Genomic DNA, 13,257 nt, shown 5'->3' on the forward strand with positions numbered 1-13,257 from the left:
TTATGGAACTTCTTGTTTCCTACTCACTGGGATATTGCCAATTGCAAAACTTCCTTTTTATTGTGTCTTAAGTGTATGCATAAAATTGTGTTTGCTACAACTTAAGTATGAATTCCTGCTTCCTTTTGTTTTGCCTTTGTTGTATTTTTTTCTCCTCAGTATTGGAAGTAAGAGAACAATAAATATTTGTTGAATATATTAAATTTGAAATTGCTTTTCAATAATAACTATTTTTTAGGTTTTTGAAGATGAGAGCATCAACAATTATCATTCAGAGAAAATGGAGAGCTATACTTTCTTTAAGAATGGCTCATGAGCACTTCTTAATGGCAAAAGTAGGTGTAAATCAAAATAACTCATTTATAAGACAAAAAGAATTTTTTAGACCTAATTATTCATTTATTTTATATCTATTATACTCAAGTAAAAGTTATTTTTACTTGGAAAGACACTAGTATTTTATATATATATATATATATATATATATATATATATATATATAGTGCATGCATATATCGTATGTATTTATAAGTTATTTTCAAACTCAAGTTTGAAGTGCTTTCAGTGAAAATAACCAATCTGGAGAAATCATAATGAATGTAGCATATTTTGTCTAGTATAAGTCAAATACTTAGTAACATGCTCTTTAAGCCACTATTGATTATATATTTAAATTGTTTAACATCTGCATTTTAAAATAGCTTTGGGCTTTAGTTAAAAAATTGAAAATTAAAATTTGACTTAAATTTTAGTGTTCATGTAATATTCACTATGGTTAATAATATAACTATTATTGTTATTACTCTTACTAGTCATACTTAAAGTATGCCAAGCATTGGATAAGCTCTTGTATATGAACAAATTTGATCTTCATACAACCTTATAAGATAGTTACTATTATCCTACTCAACTTAAAGGTGAGGAAAATGTTTAGAGAGGTAAATTTATTTGCCCAAATAGCTGGGTGTTTATAAAACAAACCTAGCTTAAATTAATTTAAATTATTTAAATTCACATCCTCTGTGTGTGTGAAAATTAGATTGTCAGGATGTTATGTAACTGAGCAACATAAAGTATGTTGGTGGTATGCTTTGTGGTTCTTGAAACCACAGAAGTTCCCTCATGGCTGGTTATAATGACCACTCTGCTCTTTATAATGTAACCAGCTCTTTTAGTAAATGTATTTTTCCTATAATGACTTTAGTCCTTTTCCTCCTCACAATGAAAAGAATCAGGAGGGTAAGAGGGAGAGAACACCAAATATCTATTGATCTTGGCTTGTCCCTACAATTTTGGCTATAGATCTGTATAGATTGTATCACCTTTTCATATCTATGAAATATGACATCCTCAAACATTGAAAAAATTCAAGAATCTCTGGTAGGTTGAAAATCTTATTATTTCTATCTATTAATGTCACTTGTAAAATTTTCCTTGTAGAAACATCGTGCTGCTTGTCTGATCCAAGCACATTTTAGAGGACACAAAAGAAGACAGCTCTTTCTTCAGCAGAAATCTGCTGTTTTGATCATACAAAGACATATACGAGCCTGGGAGGCTGGGAAATGTGAAAGAATAAAATATCTTGAATTAAAAAAGTCTACAGTTATTCTACAAGCACAAGTGCGTGGCTGGTTAGAAAGGAGAAAAGTAAGTTTTTTAAGTAGAATGTTTCAATCACGTGAAATGAAAGTATTTGTTGTTAAGTGGTGGTAAGACATTTTGGTCTTTGGAGAATATTTTCAGAGCTTATATAATTATTAGTTTGAGTTCATTCAGCTGCTGCAGAGCTACATAGAAGGGCATTGGGTGTCACAGATTTTTGTTCTGTGACCCTGCTGCTTCCCATTGCCAGAGATGCAAAATAAAATTTCTCTTGTATAATGACTCAACAAAAAAACTGAAAGAAGTATGAGGGAAAGGTTTCATAAGTTAAAGATGTTAATTTTTACTCAGGTAGCCTTTTGCTGCCCTTAAGGAATTGTAACTGCCATTCCTGTGATGTTACCCCAATCTTCAGCAAAAGATAATTCTGTTAAGGGAGCTCATGACATTTGGCTTCCAATATGTAAAGCACTGGCATAGACATAACAGCCTGATTTGAACCTAAAATAGAGTTCTTTTGTATTTTACTCATATATATTAGAAATCTAAAGCCCCAAGATCACTGTTGAAAGCCATACTATAAGAATCTTACACTGGACTTGTGCTACACTAATACTGGAACAATTAATTCATATAATTTTATCAGATTTAACATCACCATCTCTAACTATTCTGCTGGAATACAGTAGCCTTTTGGTTTTTAGCATTGATATCTTTCATTATTCATACATTGAAGGTCTTAAATTGCTGTTATTGGGTAGTTTAGTTACATTAAATGCTATAATTTTGCTTACATACTCTGAATCATGAGTTAAATAATTCTAAATATTTTGAAATACAGGATTATAATCACATTGAATCATGGTAGTTACATAAGAGAAAAAACTATCTTAAGAATCAGACACTTTAATAGAGGGAAGGGAACAGGGCAGGAAGTGGGGGAAGGAAAGGAGATGTACTGGGATCTGAATTATAGCAAATTATATTCTGTTTTTAAATTATGTCAAAATGAATTCTAATATTATATATAACTAGAAAGAACCAATAAAAAAATAAAATATTTTAATATTCTACATGCTATACAACTGAGCAATCAACTCATTTGTTATAGTACTTCAAAAAATTTCTTCAGTTAAAATATTGGTGTATCAAAAAAGTCAGACACTTGATTATTAATATTCTTTTTCTTCTTTAGATTTTAGAACAGAGAGCCAAAGCTCGGCTCCTTCATTTCACAGCAGCTGCATATTATCACCTGTCTGCTCTTAGAATTCAAAGAGCATATAAAGTTCACATGGCTATGAAGAATGCTAACAAACGGGTTAATTCAGCCATTTGTATTCAGGTCAGTTTGTCTTTTGCAGAAAAACTATGAGATGTAACTTTCCTCTTAGAAATTTTTGACATATATTGAACAATTCTCAGATTCCTTATGGTAAGATCATATAATATGTAACACTTTCAGCATATAGCTATTAGGATGACTGGAAGTTTGGAAATCTTCTTTATGGAACAGCAATAAAGCTGTGAATTACTCTCTGATGTAATTTTACTCATTTATTATACTCCCACTAGTAAAGTTGGAGGGTACCTGTTCCTCTAAATCCTTCACAACAGTGGCATCAGAAGACACCCTGATTTTTGCCATTCCAGTGAATTGGAAATGGTATCTCATTTTGTTTTTCATTTACTTGATTGCCAGCAGTTCTGAAATTTTTACATTTATTATTCAAGTTCTTATCTGTGTATCATGTGTTCTTTCTAATCTTTCTTTTTATGCACTTTGTCCCTTTTTCTACTTGATGTTCTTTTTTATTATGATTTATAGGAATTCTATATTCTGGATAAAGTTCTATTTGTGTAATTAACATGCATGTACCAATAAAATATTTAGTGAAAAAATAATTTTCAGAATGTTGTATAGTTTGATAAAATTTATATAAATTGTAAAATAAAGTTATTACTCTGCAGGATTAAATACATACGTCCACATATACACACATCCAGTGTGGACTGGATGAGTCTCTACGAAGTAGAAGGGGGAAATGATACTGGAGATTTGAAAGGCGTTTTGACCTTCTATTTCTTTCTCCTTTAGAGTTTAGCATTGACAGCCAGTTTGGCTTCCCCCTTCACTTCATAGCAGCTTCATATTATCTGCTTTTAGAATTCAAGGAGCATGTAAACTTCACATGGCTATGAAGAATGCTAACATATATAAAATATGTATATAAATGTATGTACGTTTTTGTCTACTTTTAAAAATGTGTGTATTAAAAGTGAAAAAAATCTTCACATTTTAAACAGAGATGGTTTCGAGCAAAATTAGAACGAAAGAGATTTATTGAGAAATATTATAGCATCATAAAAATTGAGCATGAAGTTCAAGAATGTATTAACCAGAAAAATAGGGCTGCATCAGTAATACAGAAAGCAGTACGTCACTTTCTCCTTCGCAAAAGACAGGAAAAATTTAATGGTAGAATCTCTAAACTTCAGGTAAGTGAAAACTATGGTTTTTGATACAGGAATAAAACCAAAATTGAGGTTTTAGTTGAAATGTATCTGTTCATATCATATAAATTTACTGAAAATATTTATTTTGTAGAAATAAATGTATATATAAATTCAAAACAATACAGGCTGTAATCTTAAAATTATTCTTTTATCTCTTTAAGGCATTATGGAGAGGCTACTCTTGGAGGAAGAAACATGATTGTACAAAAATTAAAGCTATACGGTTAAGTCTTCAGATGGTTAATAGGGAGATTAGAGAAGAAGATAAACTCTACAAAAGAACCACACTTGCACTTCATTATCTTTTAACGTATAAGCACCTTTCTGCCATTCTTGAGGCCCTAAAACACCTCGGTTAGTTTGTTATAACAATATCTTGCATAAAATTAGGAATGCATTTTTTATCTTTGAATGTTTAAAGAACATTGTGATTACACAGTATTAACTAAGACTTCATTTTTTCTTGGAGCATTGTAGTGGGGTTCATTTTGACGTAAATGCATAATACTTCGTATGCTTCATTTCTTTTGGTGGGGGCAGGGGGGTACCAGGGGTTGAACCCAGGGGTGTTCAACCACTGAGCCACATCCCCAGTCTATTTTTTATTTTTATTTTTTCACTTAGAGACAGGATCTTGCTGAGTTGCATAGGGCTTGGCTAAGTTACTGAGGCTGGCTTTGAACTTGGGAATCATCCTGCTTCCACCTCTAAAGCCTCTGAGATTACAGGCATGCGCCACCACACCCGGCCAGTTTGCTCCATTTCAATCCTTTGTACTTCTTCTTCTCCCAGTCCCTCCCCTGTCCTCTTTTCTCTATTCAATTGGTCTTCTTTCTGTTTGTTTATTTTTCTACTTAGTACATTATAGTTATATATAAAATTGGAATGCATTGTTGTTACTGGAAATTAACATGTGTCTTTTTCTCTTTCAGAGGTTGTTACCAGATTATCTCCCCGTTGTTGTGAGAACATGGCTGAGAGTGGAGCAATTTCTAAAATATTTGTTTTAATCCGAAGTTGTAATCGTAGTGTTCCTTGTATGGAGGTCATCAGATATGCTGTACAAGTTTTGCTTAATGTAGCTAAGGTAGTTTTCCATTTTAATAATGAAATATTCATTGTTCAAGAAATGTAACTCTGCAAATTAATAGATAGATAGAATTGATAGAATTTATATAAATTGTAAAATAAAGGTATTATTCTGCAGGATTAAATACATACGTCCACATATACACACATCCAGTGTGGATTGGACGAGTCTCTACGAAGTAGAGTAGAAATGCTCTAAATTAGAAATTAGGCTGGGAATGGTGCTGCATGCCTAATCCCAATAGCTCAGGAAGGAGTCAGAAGGATTGCAGGTTCTAAGCCAGCCTCAGCAGCTTAGACTATAAGCAACCTAGTGAGACACTGTCTCAAAATAAATATTTAAAAAAAAAAAAAAAAAAGCTGGGGATTTTGCTCAGTGGTTAAGCACTACCCTTGGTCTCAATCCATGGCACCAAAAAAGGAAAAAAAAACAAAGTTTGAAATTAGGCCTCTAAATTAAAATTCATGTATATGAAGAGTCTTGGTGGGGAAAAATATTTAATTTATGAATATAACTATAGATATGAATGCTATTTTGTTGTTTTATTTCTATTACTTTTATAATATGAATAATAATATGAATAATAGTATTATTGAGAACTTGCCAGTATTTTTGTACATTATTTAATTTAATCCTTATAATAATCCTGTAAAGTAACTCATATATTTCCCATTTTATAGAAAAGGAATGATAATGCTTACAGAAGTTGCATACAATCAGTGGTATTAAGATGAGACATTTACCTTCCTTGCCCACCCTCACAACCGTGACTGTAGTGTACCCAATATATTGAGGAATAGTGATTAAGAACATAGACCCAAACTACTGAATTTGAATCCCAGTTCTGCAAGCTGTTATAGATTATTTGGCCTCTCTTTGCTTTATTTTCTTCAACAGTAAAATGGGTATAGAAAAAAATAATACTCATCTCAAAATGTTATTATGAAGATTAAATGAGTTAATATACTTAAAAGTTCTTGATACATCATTATCTTACCCTATGACTAACTGTAACAGATAAGTTCTCTTTCATGAGAGAGTCTTGCTAAAATGGTCTTCTCTTTAGAAACTTGCTTTTATTTACTTCAAGATATTCTTTTTTAGAGATTTTAGCTTTAATTTGTTTTATGTGGAACTTTTGAAGTGGGTAGGAAAGTAAAAGATTAATATGCATATAAGATTCAAATATGATAGGAGTAACAAAAAATTATCTCATGAAGTCCTTTGTACCTGTGGCAGATACTTCAAAGATTTGGCTCTAAGCTGTCTTTACGGTTGGTCAGTTTTAAAGGTGTATGCTTATTACAACTTTTAATTTCATTCTGTTCTCTTCAAGTATGAGAAAACTACTTCAGCAGTTTATGATGTAGAAAACTCTATACACACATTGTTGGAGCTTTTGCAGATGTACCGAGAAAAGCCTGGTGACAAAGTTGCAGACAAGGGTGGAAGCATTTTCACAAAAACTTGTTGTTTGTTGGCTGTTTTGTTGAAGACAACAAACAGAGCCTCTGTAAGTATTGATCAGTTACTTTTCTTTGAGCTTATTTTCTATGTTCTTTTATGTATAGATTTTATGTTTTTCCTTTAGTAACCATTACACTAAAATAGGATTTTGCATGTGATCAAACTTGGGGTTTTTGTTGTTGTTGTTGTTGTTGTTTTGTTTTGTTTTTTGTTTTTGTTTTTGTTTTTTGTTTTTGTTTTTGTTTTTGTTTTTTTGCCTAGTATCAGTGTGTGTGTGTGTGTGTATTCATTGTTTCATTTTGATATTAAAGAAACTGAATTCTGAAAATAGAATTTATTTCAGTCATGTAAATAAGAATTTCCTACTTACTGGAGAGTATAACAAATTACCTTAGCAGGATAGGAAATAAGATACGTATAATTCTCTATCCACCTATCATAACCATAAATATGTCTCAAGCTTTTCTGTGCCGAGACATCTGAGTTATTCTCTCCAGGTATCACAATCAACATAAGAGTAACCAGAGCCCTGCCTTTATCCTGATAACTGTGGAAACCACTGAAGCATTTTAAGCAAGAGAATAATATTTTCCTATTTAAGTTTTAGCATCACCCTGGCTACTGACTGAAGAATGAATTTGGGAGAGCATGTATAGATATGGGGAGACCATTAAAGGAGGCAAATGTAGATATGTAGTGGCTAGACAAGAGATTGTGCTTCACCTAGGGTTGTGTCAATGAGAGGTAAGTGGATGATTCTAGAAAGTTGGAAGAGGTAAAATTCATAGGACTTAGTAATTAGATATGACAGATTATATTGAGTATAGTTCCTTTTTGCATTCAGTATCAAGTTAAATGTACAATTTTTGAATATTTCTTCTCTTTATAATTGTCTTACATATTATTTCACAATTTAAAATAATTTGCCTACTATTCTTAGAGAGCCATGCTCTTGATTGTTAAAAGCTCAAAAGCCTACTGCATAGTATTCAAATGATTGATTTTGTTATTCTAGGAGAGATTGAATTCTTATTAGGTTTTAGTAAATGTACACTTTCTTTTTTAGGATGTACGAAGTAGTCCCAAAGTTGTTGACCGCATTTATAGCATCTACAAACTTACAGCTCGTAAACATAAAATAAATGCTGAAAGAATACTTAATAATCAAAAGAAGAATTCTTCCATAGGCATTCCCTTTATTCCAGAAACACCAATAAGGACCAGAATAGTTTCAAGGTAAGCAGTTAATTGTATTCTGTAATTTCATGTCACCATTCATTCATTTAAATAAATATTTGTTAACACTATCATAAACAAGATATTGTTCTTAACCATAGAGAAACAACATATGAATAAGAATAGACTATTTAAAAAAAAAGAAAAACAATAGACTATTCAGTAAATCTAAAGGAATCGATTTCACTATAATGAAATAATACTGATGTAGCTTTGGGTATTTAGTAGCTATTTAACAAATTCCTTATGTTAAATAGTTCAGACCTAATGCTAAGAACCTTGTTATATCAGTTTTATTTTCCATGTTAATCTCTATTTTTATGTGGTGCTGAGGATCGAACCCAGGGCCTCGTACGTGCTAAGCGAGCGCTCTACCGCTGAGCCACAACCCCAGCCTAATCCAGGATGATTTTATATCAAGATCATTTACTTAAGTATATCTGCAAAAAAAGAAAAAAAAAAACTGTTTTCTTTTTTTTCTAAATAATGTAACATCACAGATTCTGTGACTAGACATAGATATATCTTTCAGGGTCATCATTTAGCCTGTTATAGACCCATAAAGATAATTGTGGTTTGCCTAGTTTATGTTACTTTTTTTTTTTTAAGGTGTGTTTGTTTATGTGGTTACTCCCCATGATCAGGGAGTAGAAATCATATAGAACTGCATCTTGAATTACAAAGTGCTTAAATTTGGTTGTACAGTGTAAAGCTATGTGGTTCAGGAAGAATGACAATGAGCAAACAGATTAATGAGTAAAATAATAAAGATAGTGACAACTACTAAGATAAAGAGAATGGCCGAGAAAGCATCATGTGATTTTTAAGTCCTGGAAGGTGAGTTGAGGAGAGGATAGCACAGAGTGGGCAGGAGTGTTGCATCATGGCATGGCTTTTGTTTTGAATAAGTTTGAGAAACCTACAGCATAAATAAGAGGAAAATATAAATAAGCCATTAGAAAATCATGCCTATGGTTGAACAGAAGAACAAATTTTTAGATAAAAATTGGAGTACTGTTGGTTTGAGGATGTAGATAGCACTTAATGAATGTGATCATGGATTGAAATTTTACTCCTTTCTATCACTCCTTTCCATCGTATGGATACATACCGCATTTTGACCACTAACCAATGGTGAGGCATTTAGATTTTTAGCAAGAAAGAATAAGAAGATGGAAGTGTATATAGTAGGGATTTGTGTGAGAAGATACATGAGCTCTCCCCTGATTGATACCGTTTACTCAATGTGGTGTGATATTTTAAACTCAACAACTCAGAAGTAGCTTAGAGGATATGGAAGGGATATTTGAAAAGAGGAAAGAAATAAAATAGTCATCTGGGAGAGCAGAAGCATACTAGGCAATTCAAATGCCCATTTGACATAAAATAAAAATGTATAGTTTCTTTAGCAATATCTGTATAGGAATGGAGAAAGAAGATATTTCTATTTAATTTGGAACCCAAATAGAATTTTCTAGACAAGTTTGATAAGAGAGAGAAACAGAATGGAATAATATTGAGATAACTAAACTAGTTAGGGAGGAAAGTGAGAATAACATTCTAATGAACAATAGGTATGTGTTGAGGTCAGGTGAACTAGAGATCTCAGTAGGGTGGAGGAATTGGTTCAGTGACTGTATTAAAGCAGATAACATGGATAAATCAGAAGTGGTGATAAAGTCTAGAATGTAAACTATGTGAGAAAGGATTGGTTAAGAAAGAATGGAAGGAAAGGGTTGCAAAAACTGAGAATGCTGTTGGTTTTTTAGCCATATGGATGTTGATATTAATGAGAATGGTAGCAGGAGTTGGGGGGAGTCCAAGAGCAGGTTCATAATTAGGAGATGGTCAATGAGCAAAAGATGGTAGCAAAATAAGTAGTATAAGCTTCAAAGAAGTCAGTATCATAAGGAAATATTCTAGAACTGATAATTGGCAGTAATATGAAGTTCTTCCACCTCTTTGAAAAGGTTGTAAGAGAAATGATGTGTCATGAATTAGTTAACACATTTTTAACACATAACGATAAAAATTAACTCTTTTAAGAAATTAACTCTTTTAAGAAATGTACTGTTTTAATGCCATATTTTTATTTTTATTTTTTAAAACAGACTTAAACCGGATTGGGTTTTAAGAAGAGATAGTATAGAAGAAATCACCAATTCTCTGCAAGCTATTCAAATGGTGATGGATACACTTGGCATTTCTTATCAGTAAATATAAACATTTTCAGTGTGTACAGTATAAAGAAATATTAAAGCTAATCATGAATATGTAAAGTGCTTTTTGCTTTCTATGTACAACTTCTAAAATCTGACTTTGTATTAAAAATAAATATGTATATTACAAATAACTAAGCTGTTTATTAAATTCTTCATTGTTTTTTATTTAATATAGCTGTATGCATATAACAAATAAATATGTCATAAGATGATTATAATACTATTACTCGTGTCTATTAAAGTGTTATATTAGTTTGAATGTAGTCATATTCCTAAAAGGAAAGGAATCAATTATTACCTGTTTTATTGATAAGCAAAAGCATTTTACTAAAACACATGTTGAAAGTCAAAGATTCTGTCTATTCACTTAGAAAATGAGAAGAGCATAAAATATTCCCACACATGTGTATGGATAATGTACTAATTTGTATCCTTCACTGGCTAAAGCATCCAGAGAGGTAAATGAGCTTCTCTAGGGAAATTATAAGAATATAACCAGTAAGTATATATACTAAAACCCCTTAACTTTGAACAGATTTTAATTTGGATTATAATTTATAGTGGGAAGAGAATAGTATTGCTTTAAAAGAAACTTGTTGTTCATTTACATACTACAAATTGGAAAGTTATTTAGTTTGGAAGATACTTATTTTGTAAACTTTAGGTTATTGACATCTGTATCTATGTGGCTCCAGGGCCACAGAAGTCTGATAGGACCCCAAAGTTTTCCATGCATGGACACTATAAAAATTTTATCTGTTTGAAATAGTAAGTAAATCCTAACTAACCTAAAATTGTCTGCCTATGTTATAGTTTGCATCTCAGGTGTCCTCCAAAAGCTCTTGTGTTCATTCTGTAATGTTCAGAGGTGAAATGATTAGACTATGAGAGCTAATCAGTACATCCTAGTTTGAATGGACTCACTAAGTGGTAACTGTAGGCAGTTGAGGCAGGCCTGAAGGAAGTGAGTCACTGGGGATATGCCCTGGAAGGGTTCATCTTCCCTGAAACCCCTTCTCTCTCTTTGCTTTCTGGATGCCATGAATGGAGCAGTGCTTCTCTACCACACCATTCTGCCATGATCTTTGCCCTCACCTTGGGCCCAGAGCAATGGAATTGGCTGTTTTCAGACTAAGACCTCTGAAACCATGAGAGCCAAATAAACCTTTCCTCTTCTAAGTTGTTCTTGTTGGATATTTTGGTCAAAGTGATCCAAAGCTAACACAACTTATAATTTGGTTAAGATAGATCTAAACATATTGATGTGTTCGAAAGTATATTCAAATATGATGGAGATTTTTGTTTTCCACTCTAAGTGTTTTTCAGACATTGTAATATTTATTGACTTTCTCATTGTTTTGTTTTCCTTCATTCAACAGAGCTTTACTATAAATAATCTATTTACTTTGGTAAATTATATATACTTCTAGGATTTAATTGGCCAGCATATAAACATTAATGGTGCTAACTTCTTATAAATATAACCAACTAGTAATTGCACAATAAATATTATGCATGCAAGAAAATGACTTCCTGATGTTTAAATAGTTTTTTTTTTTTTCTCCTTGTTGAATATTACACAAAACCAAAAATCTTTTGAAGGACATTTAACAGTATTACTGAGCCCCAGGGAGCAGTAAGCAGTAACGTTAGTCCTACCAGGACTTCCCCTTTGCCCATTTCCAGGGAGAGGTGTTAGATTTAACAAGTAAGGAATTATAGAGCTGTTCCTGCACAACTCTGTTTTACTACGTGGGGTGAAGTTGCAGCCTACTCTGCAATTTCCTTTATGGTTTATACACTGTCAAATTTAATGATAAGGATATTGTGTCTTGTGCATTACACAGAAGTACAATTCCCATCTTAGAACAGCTAGATAGGGTGAGATTTAAAAAAAAAAAAAATTGTTGGTTCCATACTTTAGGTATTGTGAATTGAACTGCTATAAACATTGATGTGGCTATATCACTGAATTATGCTGATTTTCAGTTCTTTGGGTATAAACGAAGGAGTGCAACAGCTGGGTCAAATGGTAGTTCCATTCCAAGTTTTCTGAGGAATCTCCACACTGCTTTCCAAAGTGGTTACACCAATTTTCAGTCCCACCAGCAATGCATGAGTGTACCTTTTCCCCCACATCTTTAATAACACACTTATTATTGCTTTTATTCTTGATAATTGCCATTTGACTAGAATGAGATGAAAACTTAGAGTAGTTTTGATTTGCATTTCTCCAATTGCTAGAGATGCTGGACATTTTTTCATATATTTGTTGATCGATTGTATTTCTTCTGTGAAATGCCTGTTCTGTTCCTTTGCCCATTTATTGATTGGGTTATTTGTTTCTTTGAGTTCTTTATATATCAACAGATGAATGGATAAAGAAAATATGGTGTATATACACAATGGAACATTACTCAGCCTTAAAGAAGAATGAAATTATGGCATTTTTAGGTAAATGGATGGAGCTGGAGAATATCATGCTAAGTGAAATAAGCCAAACCCAAAAAAACAAAGGCCGAATGTTTTCTCTGATAAGTGGATACTGATCCATAATGTGGTGGGTATGGTAGGGAAGAATGGAGTAACTTTGGCTTGGGCAGAAGGCAGTGAGAGGAGGGGATAGGAAGGATAGTAGAATGAGTCAGACATTATTACCCTATGTCCATATATGATTATATAATCTGTATAATTACATCATATACAACCAAAAGAAAGGAGTTATATGCCATTTATGAATGCTGTGTCAAAATGCATTCTACTGTCATGTGTAACTAATTAGAACAAATTAAAAATAAATTGTTGTAAGGTGAAAAAATATAAAAAAGCAGTGTAGTTGGGGCTGGGGTTGTAGCTCAGTTGTAGAGCACTTGCCTAGCACATGTGAGACACTGGGTTCAATCCTCAGTACCACATAAAAATAGAGTATACAATTTAATGTTTTAAAAGAAATACCCAATACTTAAAAAAAAAAAAAAAAAAAAAAAAGCAGTGTAGTTGCATCACCACCCTGTAATTGCGTTGCATTCCTCGTTTTCACTTACCAGTCCTACATGCCCTTCCAGTGGAGTCTCCTCATTCTATCTCATACTCAGGTGTGAACACTTCATTTAATTAACT

General features: G+C 32.4%; 1 protein-coding gene across 1 annotated transcript in view; it reads left to right on the forward strand.

Annotated features, from left to right (window-relative positions):
- Positions 1-10,132, forward strand: part of Aspm (assembly factor for spindle microtubules) — a 46,178-nt gene extending 36,046 nt beyond the window's left edge. The window contains 9 exon segments of the mRNA XM_076872933.1: positions 239-335; positions 1,441-1,650; positions 2,801-2,950; positions 3,913-4,104; positions 4,284-4,476; positions 5,055-5,209; positions 6,549-6,725; positions 7,746-7,915; positions 10,027-10,132. Of these exon segments, the coding sequence (XP_076729048.1) occupies positions 239-335; positions 1,441-1,650; positions 2,801-2,950; positions 3,913-4,104; positions 4,284-4,476; positions 5,055-5,209; positions 6,549-6,725; positions 7,746-7,915; positions 10,027-10,132 (1,450 nt within the window).
- The last annotated feature ends 3,125 nt before the right edge of the window (positions 10,133-13,257 follow it).

Source organism: Callospermophilus lateralis, chromosome 13 (genome assembly GCF_048772815.1).
Source record: "Callospermophilus lateralis isolate mCalLat2 chromosome 13, mCalLat2.hap1, whole genome shotgun sequence".
NCBI classification, from domain to species: domain Eukaryota; kingdom Metazoa; phylum Chordata; class Mammalia; order Rodentia; family Sciuridae; genus Callospermophilus; species Callospermophilus lateralis.